Here is an 18,042-nt window from a genome sequence, read left to right on the forward strand (position 1 = left end):
CCTTGGCAGAGGGTGGAATTTGCACTTAAAAACTCAATAAAATATCTGGAATTAAGGATCTAATGATGACCGTGAATCCAGTGTCGAATGTTGGGAAAACCCATCTGCTTCACTATTGCCCTTTAGGGAAGGAAACTGCCATCCTCACCTGGTCTGGCCTCCATGTGACTCCAGATCCACAGCTAATGTGGTTGAAACTGAACTGCCCCCTGGGCAATTAGGGACAGGGCAATAAATGCTGATCTAGCCAGCGATGCCCACATCCCGTAAATGAATAAAGGAAATAAAAATGGCGGCTGACATTGAAGTTTTGTTGAATACCCCTAGAGGGCTGACTTCAAGATGAACACTAGCATTTGTTCCAAAACAAGAGGAGGGTCACCAAATTCAAAAAGTTAACGCTTCTTCTACCCTCCTCCATTAAATTTCTCCAGCACTTTGTCTCCGCTTTGAAGCATCTGCAATTCCTCGCTTTCATACTAATGTCTGTTAAACTGTCCTCCCACAGAATCTGGAGAATGTAGCGGGGACATTATGGGGGACTTTTCAGTTGCTCTCTTTTGTGTCGCTCATGGTGCTAATACAAGAGCATGGCGACAGCAACCGCTCAGTACAGTAGGGCTTCTGTTGAAGTCTTTGTGGTCCAGTCTCACCGACATGGTGGTAGAGTGTCGATTTCCTAGTGACCCCCTATTGAGAGAGGTGCCTGCTAGGTAGGGAAGTCCTCGACATAGAAGCCCTACAGCGTGGATGCAGGCCACTCGGCCCATTGAGTTTGCACTGACCTTCCAGAATGCACCCCACCCACAACCATAACCCTGCATGTCCTCTGGCTAATCCACTTAGCTCGCATTTCCCTGGAACACTCCGGACAATTTAACATGGCCAATCCCATCTTTGTGGGAGGAAGCCAGAGCACTACCGGAAACCCACGCAGACCCAGGGGGAATGTGCAAACTCCACACAGACGGTCGCCTGAGGGTGGAATCGAACCTGAGTCCCTGGTGCTGTGAGGCAGCTGTGCCTAACATATCTCAGAGTATCTCCTCCAACCTCAACCCAAGGCGAAGCATTTAACTGATCAGGTCTGGATTGAGGTGAGATTTTTTTTTCTGCTAACATTCAGGGCAGACCAAACCTCTTGTATGCAGTATTGAACAGATCAGGAGTGACTTGTAAATCTGGTGCAGAATAAGCTTCCACTGCGTAGCTTCTGCATATTGTAGGTTATGTATGTCTATGCAACTCAGTTTAGAATTGGGATGTAAGCAATATATAAAAATTCACATCAGAGAACAACTGTAGCACTAGAGGTTGAAGGGTGACCTTATTGAGGCTTTTAAAAGCATGAGGCATGCAGATAGGGTGAATAGCTGGTGACTCCTCCCTAGGGTGGGCGATTTCAAGACTAGGGGGCATATTTTTAAGGCGAGAGGAGAAAGATTTATGAAGGATCTGAGGGGCAACTTATTCACGCAGATGAACTGCCAGAGGAAGTGGAGGATGCAGGTACGGTTACAACATTCAAAGACATTTGGATAGGGACATGAATAGGAAAGGTTTAAATGGATATGGGCCAAATGCAGGCAAGTGGGACTACTTTGAGCTTGGGAAACTTGGTCAGCGTGAATGAGTTAGACTGAAGGTTCTTTTTCCTTAGAATATAGAACAACACAGCACAGGAACTTCTGCACTCGGTGTTGTGCAGCTCAACACTAAATTAAACTAATCCCTTCTGCTTGCCCTAGGTCTGTATCTCTGCATTCCTTGCATATTCGTGTGCAAGTCCCTTAAACACCTTTATCATATCTTCCTCTGGCAGCATGTTCCAGACTGCTACCGCTAATAAAACCTGCCCCTCACGTCTGCTTTGAACCTGGGTGTCAAGGCTACCATGTTATCTGTGCTGGCTATGGGGAGTGCTAACCCTCTCTCTGGGTTTGGAGTGGGCCAAACATATTGTTTAAGAGTTTGACGTGACTCAGGAGGGACATATGATTCAGCGACGCGTTTCATAATTGGTCCATTCAAATGATAGCACAGCAGCGATTGGATTAAATCAGTCTCTGTACACTTTGTGATGTAAAACAGCATAAGAAGGGATTTCCTCAGCTCAGAGATTGGTTCAGGGTCTTACAGATGGCCAAGGCCTCTGGGGCAGACCAAGGAACATGGAGATTGTGTCCCTACCCAGAGTGGAATGGTCATCCTGCTGTGCTTTTTTCCCCACGTGCTCAGACATTAACATGTATCGGGTCTTATTTGTATTGAATCAAATAACACTGCAGTCTCCAACATGGACCATCACTTCCGATCAGATCAGTGTTTGGCAAAAGTGGATAAGGAGTTATTTGACTCCCTTTTCCCATTTTCTAATATTGCTGTGTCAAAAACACATCAAATCTCCTCTCTCCCTCTGGCTCCATTGCCAATGACTGACAGATATTCGGCTTCTGATTAAAGAGTTGCCAACCCCTCTCGCCCACTTAAATGACATATTGCATTGAGTACAGGAGTTGGGAGGGTCATGTAGCGGCTGTACAGGGCATTGGTTAGGGCCACTTTTGGAATACTGTATTCAATTCTGGCCTCCCTTCTTCAGGAAAGATGACGTGAAACTTGAGAGGGCTCAGAAAAGATTTACAAGGATCTTGCCAGAGTTGGAGGGTTTGAACTACAAGGAGAGGCTGAATAGGCTGGGGCTATTTTCCCTGGAGCGTCAGAGACTGAGGGTGACCTTATAAAATCATGAGGGGCATGGGTAGGGAGAAGAACCAAGGGCTCTTTTTCTCAGAATAGAGGAGTTAAAAACTAAAGGGCATTCATTTAAGGTGAGAGGAGAAAACTTTTCTCACAGCGGGTGGTGCGTATATGGAATGAGCTGCTGGTGGAAGCAACTATAATAACAACATTTAAAAGGCATCTGGATGAGTACGTGGATAGAATGAGTTTAGAGGGATATGGGTCAAATATTGACAAATGGGACTAAATTAATTTAAGATACATGGTCGGCGTGGACAGCTTGGACCGAGGGGTCTGTTTCTGTGTTGTACATCTCTGTGACATCAATCTAATCAGAAAACATCCAACAAAATCAAATCGTTTTACTGCGAAACGTTTGCTAATGAAACAGGACAAATTAACTTGAGAATCAAAAGATAACCAGAACAGAAGGATGTGAACATAGTTCTGGACCCAAATGGTTTCTCTTTGGATCCTCTGTTCCCATATCACCCACACTGGGCAGTGGGGAGCTAAACCCCAGGGTTCATGACACTGTCAGTCCTTGTGCTGCCTCTGACATCCCAACTAACTCGAGGCACATTTCCCTGTCAGGTCCTCATGTGTCATCCCATCTCTTCATTGGTGATATGACCAAAGCATTTTCCCAACTGAGGTGCTGGCCCCATTATTCTCAGCTAAATTCAGCCTCAGATTTAATCCGGAGGAGAAGACGGGATATGACTTGGCAGAAGGAATAGGAAGACACAATATGGATTTAATGATATTGTCCCCGCTCACTCTTTAGAAGTGAGACACCTGGGGTCCATGTACAGAGATTGGCGAAGGGGACAGGATATAGAGAAAATTGAACACAGCAGAAGGGACCTTTGGCTTCAGAAATCGAAGGACTGAGTACAAAAGCAGAACGCTTCTGCTGAACCTTTTCTGATGTTCTTGTCATAGAGTCATAGACACTTCGGTCCAAATTGTCCATGCTGACCAGATATCCTGAATAAATCGAAATAAATAAATGATTTTATAAATTTCTATCAGGTCACCCCCTCAGCCTCTGATGCTCCAGGGCAAACAGCCTGTCTCTATAGCTCAAACCTTCTAACCCTGGCAACATTGTGGTAACTCCTTTCTGAGCCTTTTTGAGTTTCACAATATCTTTCCTCTCGCAGGGAGACCAGAACTGAATGCAGTATTCCAATAGTGGCCTAACCAATGTCCTGTACAGCTGCAACATGACATCCTAACTCCTATGCTCAGTCACTGACCAATAAAGGCAAGTGCATCAGACACCTTCATCAGTATCCTGTCAACGTCAGGCCAGTTTCAAGGAACTATGAACCTGCATTCCAAGGTCTCTTTGTTCAGCAACACACCCAAGGACCTTACCATCCAGTATCTGTCACTCCTCGGCCCATCCTGCTGCTATTTGTTTTACTGATGGAGGGACAATAATATTCAACAAAGTGATGGCTCATGTTATTGTAATCTTCAACCCACATTTAGAGTTAACATTTGTACTCTGCTATGATTTCAGTTCTGAAGAAGAGCCATACTGGACTCTAAAGACATTAACTCTGTATCTTCATTCACAGATGCTGCCAGACCTGCTGAGTCTCTTAATTGTCCTCGGTGTTTTGTTTTGGAACAAACGTGACTTGGACAAAGATCTGTCAGAGCAAGGAATTTTAGCTACAAGATTAATGTGAAGCGTCTGGGAATGTTCTCTTTGGAGTAAGATTCCCTTCCATTTGCTGAATACACAAAAGAGTGGCACATTGGCTCTCAGCGCCAGGGTCCCAGGTTCGATTCCACCCTCAGGTGACTGTCTGTGTGGAGTTTGCACATTCTGCCCATGTCTGCATGGGTTTCTGCCAGCTGCCGGTTTCCACCCACAGTCTAAAGATGTGCAAATGAAGTGTACTGGCCATGTAAAATTGCCCATAATATTCCGAGATATGTAGGTAAAGTGCATTAGCCATGGGAAATGCAGGGTTACAGGACTAGAGTAAGGAGAGGGGGATGGGTCTGTGTGGGATGCTCTTCAAAGGGTTGGGGTGGACATGTTGGACCAATGGCATGTTTCCATGCTGTAAGGATTCTAAACAGTATTATCAACAGTGTAGATGATAGCACACATTTTCAAACAGGTATCAATAGACTAGATGAATGAACAAAACTGTGGTAGATGGAGTTCGATGTAAGCAAGTGTGAGATTATCCATGTTGTATCAAATCTAGATGGTATGACATTAAATACCATCCAAAGAGACTTTTGTTTTGGGGACGGGCAGGTAGTGGTGTAAACAGATGCAGAAAATAATCCAGAAGGTTAATGGAATGCTGGCTTCTCTCTCTAGAGAACTGGTGTATAAGGTTGAAGAAGTTATGCTGCAGTTATATAAAATGCTGGTTGGTCCTCACTTGGAGGACTGTGAGCAGATCTGGACAGGATTTTAGGAAGGATATATTGGCCTGGAGGGAGTACAACATAGGCTTACCAGAATAATACGGATTAATATGATATAATACAGAATAATATGGTTTACAGGGGTCAAGTTATGAGGATGGATTACACAAATTGGTCCTGTTTTCTCAAGAATCTGGAAGGCTAAGGGGTGATCTGATTGAAATCTTCAAGATATTAACAGGAAGAAGCAGTGTAGGTAAAGATAAACTACTTCCACTGTTTGGATTCTAGAACTAGGGGTCATAGTCTGAGAATTAGGGCCAGACCATTCAGGAGAGATTTTAGGAGGTACTTCTACACACAGAGTGGTAGAGGTTTGGAACTCTCTACCACAAACGGCTGGATCAATTGTTAATCTTAAATCTGAGAGAGATAATGTTTTTGTTAAGAAAAGGGGTCAAAGGTGGATACGTGGAGTTAGGTCACAGTTCGGCCATGATCTTATGGAATGGAGAGCAGGCTCAAGGGACTGAATGGTGTACTCCTGTTCGTATCTAAATTCTAGAATTACCATAGGGCCAAACTTCTCAACTTCCACTCAAAAGTCAGTTACTTCTGCCCAGGATGTCGAGTAGTGAACACTTACTGAACTGTTCCACTATGATTCTTTACACCTTTAAGAAAGGAGACTAATATTGTACTCAGTACACCAGATGCAGTTCTATGATTTCCTAAATACAATTGTAACAAGATCTTCTTACTTTTATACTCCACCCCTCGTACAGTAAAGGACAACTCACACAACATTCAATTGCCTTTTTCATTACTTGTTTTTCATCTCTACTGATGTTTTGAGATGTATGTACGAGCACAGCAAGATCTCTCTGCAATGCAGCATTCGACCATCTCTCCCTTTTAGTAACACTGCTTTCCTATATATCCTACTAAAGTGAACACCCTCACAATTCCCATAATGAAATCAATCTTCAAATTTTTTGCCTATACATTTCACCTGTCACTATCCTTTAGCAGACTCCTTATAATCTCTGCACAATTGCTTTCCTCGTGTTTGAAACGTGTAAATTTTTGACTGGAATCCTTTTGGGAAACCATAAACGTAACATTTTACCAGTTCCCTTCTTTCATCCTTCCATGTTACATCCTCGTCCAGCTCAAATCAGTGTCAGACGAGTAAAGGAAGATATTTTGTGTAACTGGAAAGTACTATACAACCTGGCCACGAAACAACTCAGACAGATAAAGCTGGCAATCTAAGAGCAGATGGTTGAAAGAATGGAGCTAGTAAGCCATTTGGCTCTTAAACATTCAAAATAATCATGGCTGATCCTCGATCTGTGTCATATTCTCAGTTTCTCCTCACGTTAAAATGCAGCAAACAACAGCATGTGTGCACAGATGCTGGTCCCTGGTCTATCCTGTGCAAAGTGCTGTCCTCCCAAACGGGACCGGGACAGTCTGCAGCAGAACCTGCTGCTGGGTATCCACTGTTCCAGGGGAGGGCTGAGGGACTGCGCGTGTGCAGGGCCGGGCGGTGGTATCGGCTCAAAGGGCCAGAGGCCTCACCGTGCGCGACTGCTTCCCAGGTTCAAACCTTCCGGTGCTTTCTGCACATGCGTCGCCCCAGTAGTATGTTGAATTCTGCCCCCACTTGGTCTTGAATGTGAGTTTGGACATTGAGCTTCTTAAATTGTTTTTTGGATGCTTGGTCCCCGATTTCCGTGAGAAAGTGGCGAAACGTGGGTGTTGTGTCCTTGATGGAAGATGTGAATGGCGGTATTATTACCCAGAGGACACAGCGCTGGTGAAGGTCCCCTATCAATGACTGTACGAGACCAGCGCGCAGGTCTAGGATCAGTTGCCCCTCTCCTGGCGGAACTGTGTGCTTGCGCAGTCTCAGTGAGTCCCAGAGTCAGACTTTGGGCCTGATATCCTGTTTGTGAGGGTCTTCAGATCCAGGTGTCCAGGACAGGAAGAGGTGAGTGTGAGTTTGTCAGTGAGCATCATCAATCAGACCTTTCAGGAGAGGGGGCTAATTAAGTACAGCAAGGTGAGAATGGAGTGAGAGTGTGTGGGATGTAAAATTTACAGCTTTTAGGGAATGAGGGATGAAATGGATGTCTCAAACTAGAATCGTCTGCGCTGATCTGTACTGACAGTGATGACTTTTGCAATCTCTTTTTGCAGGATATTAAAAGAAGAAGATTTGCAGACAGAAATCTCAAGCCAAAGGTCGAGATCTGATTGAGGCACTTGCCACATTGGGACCCAAATATGATCGGCGTTTGAATTAAGAACTTAAAAATGTTTGTCTGTTCTAACTGCTTCACAAAAGATTTCAAACACTGAGGTGACTTGGAAAATACTGGGACACACACTGGAGTGAGGGTGTTCCTGTAAACTGACTCTGGAAGGAATTTTGACCAGTTAATCGGCCTGAACAATATATCGCCCCATTCACAGTGGTGAGAGACTGCACATATGTTCTGCGTGGAGCAAGGCTTCATCACTGAAGCTGGAGAGACTCAGGATGGAGAAATTATGGAATTGTGGGGACTGTGGGAAGGAATTCAGATTCCCATCTAAGCTGGAAATTCACCGACGCATTCACACTGGAGAGAGGCCATTCACCTGCTCGGAATGTGGGAAGAAATTCACTCGGTCGTACAATTTGCTGACGCACCAGCGAGTTCACACCGGCGAGAGGCCGTTCAGGTGCTCTGTGTGTGGGAAGGGATTCAGTCAGTCATCCAGCCTGTTGTCACATCAGTTCATTCACACCAACGAGCGACCTTTTAAATGCACTGACTGTGGGGGTGGCTTCAAAAACTCTCAGGAATTGATGGTGCACCAAAGGATTCACACAGAGGAGAGACCATTCAGCTGCTCTCACTGCGCCAAGAGCTTCAGAATGTCATCCAGCCTGCGGAGACATCAGCGTGTTCACACCGGAGAGAGGCCGTTCACCTGCTCCGAATGTGCGAAGGGGTTCACCCAAGCTTCACACCTGCTGAGACACCAGCGCGTTCACACTGGGGAGAAGCCTTTCACCTGCTCTGATTGTGGGAAGGGATTCACGGATTCATCAACGCTGCTGACACACCAGCTCGTTCACACCGGGGAGAGGCCATTTACCTGCTCTAGATGCGGGAAAGGGTTCTGTCACTCATCCACCCTGCTGCGACACCAGCGTGTTCACACTGGGGAGAGGCCATTTAACTGTACCGAGTGTGGGAAGGGATTCAGTGACTCATCGGGCTTGCTGACACACCAGCGGGTTCACACTGGAGAGAGGCCGTTCATCTGCTCCACGTGCGGGAAACGATTCACTCAGTCCTCCACTCTGCTGAGACACCAGCGAGTTCACAAATGATAAAGACATTTGGATTGGGTTGCTATCATTGATGTGAATCTCATCCAGGACTGAACCGTGTTCATTCTGACAGTGAGGGAAGGGGAAGGGGTGAAGAAGTGTTCCTTTTTGCTGGACTGGCCACTCTCACCAACTCTGCTTTCGGAGTTGGGGAGGCGGTGGGGGGGAGGGTGGTGGTGTTGATATTTTTGAGCCTGGGACTCCATATTCCCACTGAAATAATGCACAAAACACATGAAGCAAATCCTGGCCCAGTTTGATCCTGGGCAGGAGCTAGTGTTCTCTTCCAACCATTACAGGTAAATGTAAAATAGATACATTTGTCTCTGTGTTCCATTGAGTCTACAGCACAGGGCAGACTTTCCCTTCAGTGTATTCCAGCTGTTCATCTCAACCACTCATCATGGGAATGAGTCCCAGATTCTCACCACTCGCTGGGGAAAGAGCTTTCTCCTGAAATTCCTATTCATCACCTTACAAAAGTTCATCAGGTCACCCTTCAGTCTTCTCTATCCTAGAGAAAAGCTTTGCAGCCTTTCCTGAGAGTGAAATAGTCTCAGCCCTGGTCTTATCCCTGTGAATCCGTGTGGGGCCTTCTCCAGTGCCTTTATTTGCTTCTTCTGAGTGGAGGTTGTTAATGTTAGTTTATGTGATAGCTAGTTTGGGCCTCTCTTCCATAAATGTATCAGTTGTTTGTTATAAATCTGTGACAGATTTTTGTTGAACAAATTTATGAAGGGGTACAGACCAAAGGCAGGTATATGGAGTTCGCCTGCAGATCATCCATGATTTCAAAGAACAGTAGGTAAGTAAGGGAATAATGAGGAAAATTAATGAGGCCAGAGCAGTAGATTCTGGTTACTTGGATTTTAGTAAAGCCTTTGATTAGGTTCCATGTGGTAGACTAATTAGTAAAGTCAGTTTGCATGGGATTCAGGGTGAGCTTGCCAGTTCGATACATAATTGGCTTAAAGGCAGGAGACAGAGTGTGATGGTGGAGGGTTATTTTTCAAACTGAAAGCTTCTGACCAGCGGTGTTCCACAGGGATCAGTGCTGGGTCCACTTTTAGTCATTTATATAAATGATTTAGATGAAAAGGCACAGTTAGTAAATTTGCAGATGACACCAAATTGATGGTATAGTGGACAGTGCGGAAGGTTATCTAAGATTATAAAGAGATCTTGATCAATTGGGTTAATGGGCTGAGGAGTGGCAGGTGGAGTTTAATTTGGATAAATGCAAGGTGTTGCAGTTTGGTATAAAAAAACAAGGCCAAGACTTATCCAGTTAAAGTAGGGCCTTGGGTAATGTTGTCGAACAGAGAGAGACCTAGGGGTTCAGCCACATAATTCTTTGAAGTTCGTTTCACATCTGGCTCTGGTGGTTAAGAAGTCATTTAGCACTCCTGCCTTCGTTGCTCAGAACTTTGAGTGCAGGAGTTGGAACACGATCTTGAGGTTGGACAGGACGTTGGCGAGGCATCTTCTGGAGTACTGTGTCCAGTTCTGGTTCCCTTCCCCCCCCCCCCCCCCCCCCCCCCCCCCCCCCCCGTTATAGGAAGGGTGCAGAAGAGATTTACCAGGATGTTGCTGGGAATGGAAGGTTTGAGTTATCAGCAGATAGCCTGGAACCTTTTAAACTGGAGCATAGGAGGTTGTTGGGAGTTGGGCGGGTGGGGGGGGGGGGGGGCGACCTTATGGAGACTTATAAAATGATGAGGGGTGCAGTTGAAATGAAAGGCAGGTGTTTTCTTTTCCCCCCAGAGTGTGGGATTTCAAGACAGGCGGCATATTTTGAAGATGACAGGAGGGAGGTAAAGAAAGACATCAGGGGCAATTTGTTTACACAGAGACTGTATGGAATGAGCTTCCTGAGGAATTTGTGAATGTGGGCGCAGTTACAACATTTAAAATACATTTGGATGAGTACATGAAGTGAAATGTTTGGAGGGATATGGGCCAAACACAGGCAGATGGGACTAGTTCAGTTTGGGATTTTAGACTGGTTGGACTGAAGGGTGCGTTTTGGTGCTGTATGACTCAGGCTTGAGGGGCTGAATGGCCTATTCCTGTTCCCGAGGTTGGCAGTGCTCCCAGAAGAGTTTCTTCCTAGTTCGCAGCGTGTTGATTTTGAACCTCCTGGCTGTTCATTGCTATCTGTCCATAGCCGACCTGCCATAAGGCATGGACGCTGGCCGCCCTAAAGATCGTCTCGGCTGCTTTCACCCGAGGACAGGATAAGTGTCAACTCCTCCTTCACGATGTACGATTCAGAGTCCACCTCCCCTGAGGGAGAAGGCTGTGGAGACGACAGGCCAATGGAAGAGCACAGGGTTCAATGCTGTGTCTCTGCTCAGCGATCCCAAGGAATGACGACTTCTTGCTGTATGTGATTTGAATGACGGTAGCAATTCCTGTCCCAGCTCAGGAATGGAGACGGCACGCAACAGGGTTCTGATCCCTGGAGTGCATTAACGCCTGACCTGAGTTTGTACCCGAGACACTTTCGTGTCCGAGGCCATGGGCTCAGCTGTGGGCTAAGCAGTTGGTACCGTTTGGTTACAGTGGGGTACATTTCATGTGTTGGTGCAGGCTGTGGACTGGGGAAGGATGCTCTTGTTCTCGAGGGAGCACAGCGTGGGTTTATGCTGGGGATGGCGCGAGGCGATATTAACTAGGTTAGGGTTGTTTTCACTGGAGTCCGTGTGAATGAGGTGGGTGGGGAGGTTGGGGTCGAATCTCACAGAGACTTGTAAAACTTTAACAGGACAGGACGCGGTAGATTCAGGGAGGATGTTCCCGATGGTGGGTGTGTCCAGAACCAGGGGTGACAGTCTGAGGATTCGGGGTAGACCACTTGGGATGGAGATGAGGAGACATTTCTTTACCCAAGGAGTGGTGAGCCTGTGGAATTCATTACCACAGGAAGTGGTTGATGCCAAAACATTGTATGTATTCAAGAGGCAGCTAGATATAGCACTTGGGGCGAATGGGATCAAAGGTTATGGGGAGAAAGCAGAATTAGGCTGTTGAGTTGGAGGATCAGCCATGATCGTGATGCATGGCGGAACAGGCTGAAAGGGCCGAATGGCCTCCTCCTGCTCCTATCTTCAGTGTTTCTGTGACTCGCTGACTGTTATGGAAGCTACGAGAGCACAGCGGTCTACAGTCTCTGTGTCACTCACACTTCCTGCTGTCTCTTTGCCTGGTCTGTCAACTTCTGCAGTGCCTTCAGTGTGAGGCCACCCTTTCTTCACAGAGGTCTACAGCGCAGACAAAAAAGGCCCTTTGGCCCATCGGGTCTGCTCCCGTCAAAAACAATCTTAACTGTTCCAATCCCGTATTTCAGGCCCGTAGTCTTACACAGAGTCATGGAAACACACCCTTCGGTTCAACTCATCCATGCCAACCAGACATCCTTAATTCATCTACTCCCATTTGACAACATTTGGCCCATATCCCTCCAAACCCTCCCTATTCACGTACCCATCTAGATGCCTTTTAAATGCTGTAACTGTACCAGCCTCCACCACTTCCTCTGGCAGCTCGTTCCATACACGCACCACCATCTGTGTGGAAAGGTTGCCCCTCATGTCCTTTTGAATCTTTCCCCTCTCATCTTCAAATGGACTCACCTACCCTGCAGGAAAAAGACCTTGCCTACTCACTCTCTCCATGCCCCTCATGGTTTCGCAAACCTCTGTCGGGTCACCTGCACCTGGAATTGGGAGCGCACATCTAAATCCTTCTTAAATGTCGTGAGCGTTTCCACCTGTAACACACTTCCAGGCAATGAGTGTCAGATACCCATCCTCTGGATGAAAGCATTTTCTTCCTCTCCTCAAATCTTCTGTACCATAAATCCAAGACACCCCCACACACCCCCCCCCCCCTGCCGCCCCGGGGCAGTGAGTCCGGCATCAAGGGGAAAAGCCTACCCTATCCATGGCCCTGTATAATTTTATACATCTCACTCATGTTCCCCTCACAATCTCCTCTACTCCCCGGAAAACAACCACAGCCTGTTCCAATCTCTTTTCAGAAGCCCTCCAGCCCAGGCAACATCCTGGTAAATCTCTGCACCCTGCCCAGGGCAGTCACATCTCTGCCACAATATGGTTCCCAGAGCTGCACCCAGCGCTCCAGTTGTCGCTCAACTGACATCGTATACTGTTCTGGTGTCACCTCCCTCCTCTCGAACTCCACGCCACGGCTAAATGGAGGCAAGCATACCGCGTGCTTTCTCAGCCACTCTATCGAACTTAGGAGACGTTCCGGGCAGCTCCTTACCTGATGGAGCAGGCTTGTCTGCAGGTGGTAAGCGCTGACCATTTCTTTCCCAGGCAGGGTTTGAGGTTGCCCAGGGGCCGAGCTAACGTTAGCGTCGTTGGCAGCAGCAGTTGGCTTTTTGCCTAGGCGTCTCTTAACGCGCAGAGAGGGGAGGGGAGTCTCTTTCTGCAGAGTGAGAAGTACCTTTCAGTGCAGTGGGGTTCTGTCACAATGTCACCAGGCGAGGGGCATAAGGTGTTGTCAATTCTGTGCGCCTTCGATTCTTTTTATTTGTACGTGACATTGGCAGTCGTTCATGCTGTAAGCAGCAACTAGGCTGGCTACAGTTCTTTTCTACGAGATAATCCACATATACCCTGCTCAGTTACTGAAGGCTGATGGCTGACCAGCAATGTTAGGGATCAGTGCGTCATGTGAAGGAACAGAAAAAACGTTCTAATCCCATGAAAGGTCAGGTTGGATTGTGCTGAGGTGAGAGGGCATGTCATTGAGGCACACAGCCCAGAGAAAGGCCCTCTGGCCCATCAAAGCCGTGCTAACCCAGTGGAGAGCGACAGGACGATGAGCCAATGCGGTGGGTAAGCTGCGGTGGGTTGCACTTTGCTGTGACGGACAACGGCAGCATAGTCGGCGATGAGACGAGAAGCCTACCAGGCAAAGGTGACATCTTAGCAGTGCTCCAGTATCAGCAAGGGCTGCTGGTTGCTGCCTCCCACTTGGGTTTTGTGACGTGATGTCTGATTTCCTTTAATAATAAAGCCTGCATGATTATCACAAACAATACCAGTCATCCTTCGTTGTTGGGTCAGTGTCCTAAAGGCCTGAGAGTTGTAAGTTCTCAATGCATCCTGTGATACAGGATGAAAATCCGAACCAGTGAGACACAGCTGACACCTGAGAGGGTAGACCTTAAACTAGTGACTATGGGAATAATTTTTTTTTGTCATCACGTCAAGATCCCTGTGGCCTTGAATGTTATGACACTTCAAGTGCTAGTCCAAGTTTTTTTTTAAAGGTAATGACATTTCATATCGCACCTCCCCTCCCAAGCAGTGCGTTCCAGACCCCCACCACCCTCTGGCTTGTTAAGCAAATTCAGTGATGTCTGTCTGTTAACGCTTGTGGGTGTGTGTATGTGAGAAAGAGCACATGAATTTGAAAGAGAGAGCGTGTGTGTATGTTAGCATGTCAGGTACAGTGTTAGAACATAGAACAGTACAGCACAGAACAGGCCCTTCAGCCCACGATGTTGTGCCGACCACTGATCCTCATGTATGCACCCTCAAATTTCTGTGACCATATGCATGTCCAGCTGCCTCTGAAATGACCCCAATGACCTTGCTTCCACAACTGCTGCTGGCAACGCATTCCATGCTCTCACAACTCTCTGTGTCAAGAACCCACCTCTGACATCCCCTCTATACTTTCCACCAACCAGCTTAAAACTATGACCCCTCGTGCTAGCCATTTCTGCCCTGGGAAATAGTCTCTGGCTATCAACTCTATCTATGCCTCTCATTATCTTGTATACCTCAATTAGGTCCCCTCTCCTCCTCCTTTTCTCCAATGAAAAAAGTCCGAGCTCAGTCAACCTCTCTTCATAAGATAAGCCCTCCATTCCAGGCAGCATCCTGGTAAATCACCTCTGAACCCTCTCCAAAGCATCCACATCTTTTCTATAATAGGGCGACCAGAACTGGACGCAGTATTCCAAGTGCGGTCTAACCAAAGTTTTATAGAGCTGCAACAAGATCTCATGACTCTTAAACTCAATCCCCCTGTTAATGAAAGCCAAAACACCATATGCTTTCTTAACAACCCTGTCCACTTGGGTGGCCATTTTAAGGGATCTATGTATCTGCACGCCAAGATCCCTCTGTTCCTCCACACTGCCAAGAATCCTATCCTTAATCCTGTACTCAGCTTTCAAATGCGACCTTCCAAAATGCATCACCTCGCATTTATCCAGGTTGAACTCCATCTGCCACCTCTCAGCCCATCTCTGCATCCTGTCAATGTCCTGCTGCAGCCTACAACAGCCCTCTATACTGTGAACGACATGTCCAAACTTTGTGTCGTCTGCAAACTTGCTGACTCATCCTTCAATCCCCTCATCCAAGTCATTAATAAAAATTACAAACAGTAGAGGCCCAAGGACAGAGCCCTGTGGAACACCACTCACCACTGACTTCCAGGCAGAATATTTTCCTTCTACTACCACTCGCTGCCTTCTGTTGGCCAGCCAATTCTGTATCCAGACAGCTAAGTTCCCCTGTATCCCATTCTTCCTGACCTTCTGAATGAACCTACCATGGGGAACCTTATCAAATGCCTTACTGAAGTCCATATACACCACATCCACAGCTCGACCCTCATCAACTTTTCTAGTCACATCCTCAAAGAACTCGATAAGGTTTGTGAGGCATGACCTGCCCCTCACAAAGCCGTGTTGACTGCATTTGATCAAGCCATGCTCTTCCAGATGGTCATAAATCCTATCCATCAGAATCCTTTCTAATACCTTGCAGATGACAGACGTGAGACTTACTGGTCTGTAATTGCCAGGGATTTCCCTATTTCCTTTCTTGAAGAGAGGAATTACATTTGCCTCTCTCCAGTCCTCAGGTATGACTCCAGTGGAGAGCGAAGATGCAAAGATCCTCGCAAGTGGCGAAGCAATTGCATTTCTCACTTCCCAAAGCAGCCGAGGACAAATCTGGTCCGGGCCTGGCGACTTGTCAATCTTAATGTTTGACAAAATTTTCAGCACATCAGCTTCCTCTATCTCTATCCATTCCAGCATGCACACCTGCTCTTCAAAGGTTTCATTCACTACAAAGTTCGTTTCTTTCGTAAAGACAGAAGCAAAAAACTCATTTAGGGCTTCCCCTACCTCCTCAGACTCCACACACAAGTTCCCTATGCTATCTCTGATCGGCCCTACTCTTTCTTCGACCATTCTCTTATTCCTCACGTAAGTGTAAAATGCCTTTGTGTTCTCCCTAATTCGTTCTGCCAAGCCTTTCTCATACACCCTCCTGGCTCTCCTCAGACCATTTTTGAGCTCTTTCCTCGCCTGCCTGTAATCCTCTCTAGCTGAACTTGACCCTAGCTTCCTCCACCTTATGTAAGCTACCTTCTTCCTTTTCACAAGAAGCTCCACTGCTCTCGTCATTCAAGGTTCCTTTATCTTCCCCTTCTTGCCTGTCTCAGAGGGACATATTTACTCATCACTCGCAACAACTGTTCCTTAAACAGTCTCCACATGTCTATAGTGCCCTTACCATGGAACAATTGCTCCCAGTCCATGCTTCCTAACTCATGTCTAATCGTGTCATAGTTTCCTCTTTCCCAATTAAATATCCTCCCATTTTGCCTAATCCTCTCCTTCTCCATAGCTATGTAGAATGTGAGGCAGTTATGGTCACTATCACCAAAATGCTCTCCCACCACAAGATCTGATACCTGCCCTGGCTCGTTTCCGAGCACCAAGTCTAGAATGGCCTCTCCCCTCGTCGGCCTGTCAACGTACTGCGTTAGGAAACCCTCCTGAACACACCTTACAAAAACAGCTCCATTCAAATCTTCTGCTCGAAGGAGGTTCCAATCAATATTAGGAAAGTTAAAGTCACCCATTACAACAACGCTACTGCGTCCACACTTTTCCAAAATCTGCCGACCTATGCTTTCTACAATCTCCCTGCTGCTATTGGGGGGCCTGTAGTAAACCCCTAACGAGGTGACTACTCCCTTGCTGTTCCCAATTTCCACCCACACTGACTCGGTAGGCAGATCTTCCTCGACAATGGAAGCTTCTGTAGCTGTGATACCCTCTCTGATTAGTAGTGCTACACCCCCTCCTCTTTTTCCCCCCTCCCTATTCTTTTTAAATGTTCTAAACCCTGGAAGATCCAGCAACCATTCCTGCCCATGAGAAACCCATGTCTCTGTTATGGCCACAACATCATAGCACCAGGTACTGATCCATGCTCTAAGTTCATCACTTTTATTCCTGATACTCCTTGCGTTAAAGCAAACACACTTTAACTGATCCCTTGGTTCCTTCCCAGGAAAATCCTTCCCACTAGCTGGTCTACCTCTTGCTACTGCCTCACCTGCATCAACTCTCACCTCTGGTATACAGCTCAGGTTCCCACCCCCCCTGCCATACTAGTTTAAACCCTCTCAAACTACTCGAGCAAACCTTCCACCCAGGACATTGGTCCCCTTCCAGTTCAGATGCAATCCATCCTTCTTGTACAGGTCCCACCTTCCCCAGAAGGCATCCCAATTATCTACATATCTGAAGCCCTCCCTCCTACACCAGCTGTGTAGCCACGTGTTAAGCTGCGCCCGCTCCCTGTTCCTCACCTCGCTATCTCGTGGCACCGGTAGTAAACCAGAGAACACTACTCTGTTCGTCCTGCTTTGCAGCTTCCATCCTAATTCCCTGAAATCACTTTTTATATCCTCAACCTTTTTCTGGCTATATCATTAGTGCCAATATGTAACACGATTTCTGGCTGTTCGCCCTCCCCTTTTAGAAACTTATACACCCGATCGGAGACGTCCCGGACCCTGGCACCAGGGAGGCAACATACCTTCCGGGAATCCCGATCCTGGCCACAAAATCTCCTGTCGATTCCCCTAACTATCGAGTCCCCTACCACGAGTACTTTTCTATTCTGCCCCCTTCCCTTCTTTGCCACAGTGTCAGGCTCAGTGCCAGAGAACTGGCTACTATGGCTTTCCCCTGGTAGGTCATCACCCCCAGCAGTATCCAAAACGGTATACTTATTGCTGAGGGGAATGCCCACAGGGGATCTCTGCACTGTTATGTGAGAGCCTGTGTGTTTGTGAGAGGGTGCATGTGTTTGTGTGTGTGTATATTCTGTGGGGGAAGGCAATGGCCTAGTGGTATTATTGCTGGACTAGTTAATCCAGACACCCACGTGATATTCGGAGGACCCGGGTTCAAATCCTGCCATGGCAGATGGTGGAATTTGAATTCAATAAATATCCGAAACTAAGAATCTAATGATGACCGTGAATCCATGGCTGATTGTTGGGGGAAAACCCATCTGGTTCATTAATGCCCTTTAAGGGAAGGAAAATGCTATTCTTACCTGGTCTGATCTACATGTGACTGTGGTTGACTTGTAACTGCTCACTGGGCAATTAGGGATGGGCAATAAATGCTGCCTCATCAGTGACAG

General features: G+C 46.9%; 2 protein-coding genes across 2 annotated transcripts in view; one reads left to right on the plus strand and one right to left on the minus strand.

Moving 5' to 3' along the window:
* Positions 1-8,851, plus strand: part of LOC125449010 (zinc finger protein 850-like) — a 37,809-nt gene extending 28,958 nt beyond the window's left edge. Inside the window, exon 3 of the mRNA XM_048524563.2 lies at positions 7,693-8,851. Within this exon, the coding sequence (XP_048380520.2) occupies positions 7,693-8,536 (844 nt within the window). The 3' untranslated portion in view covers positions 8,537-8,851. The remainder of the gene's footprint in view (positions 1-7,692) is intronic.
* LOC125449009 (zinc finger protein 16-like) overlaps positions 1-18,042 on the minus strand; it is a 114,492-nt gene that overhangs the window by 14,525 nt on the left and 81,925 nt on the right. The window lies entirely within an intron of this gene.

Source organism: Stegostoma tigrinum, chromosome 43 (genome assembly GCF_030684315.1).
Source record: "Stegostoma tigrinum isolate sSteTig4 chromosome 43, sSteTig4.hap1, whole genome shotgun sequence".
Lineage (NCBI taxonomy): Eukaryota > Metazoa > Chordata > Chondrichthyes > Orectolobiformes > Stegostomatidae > Stegostoma > Stegostoma tigrinum.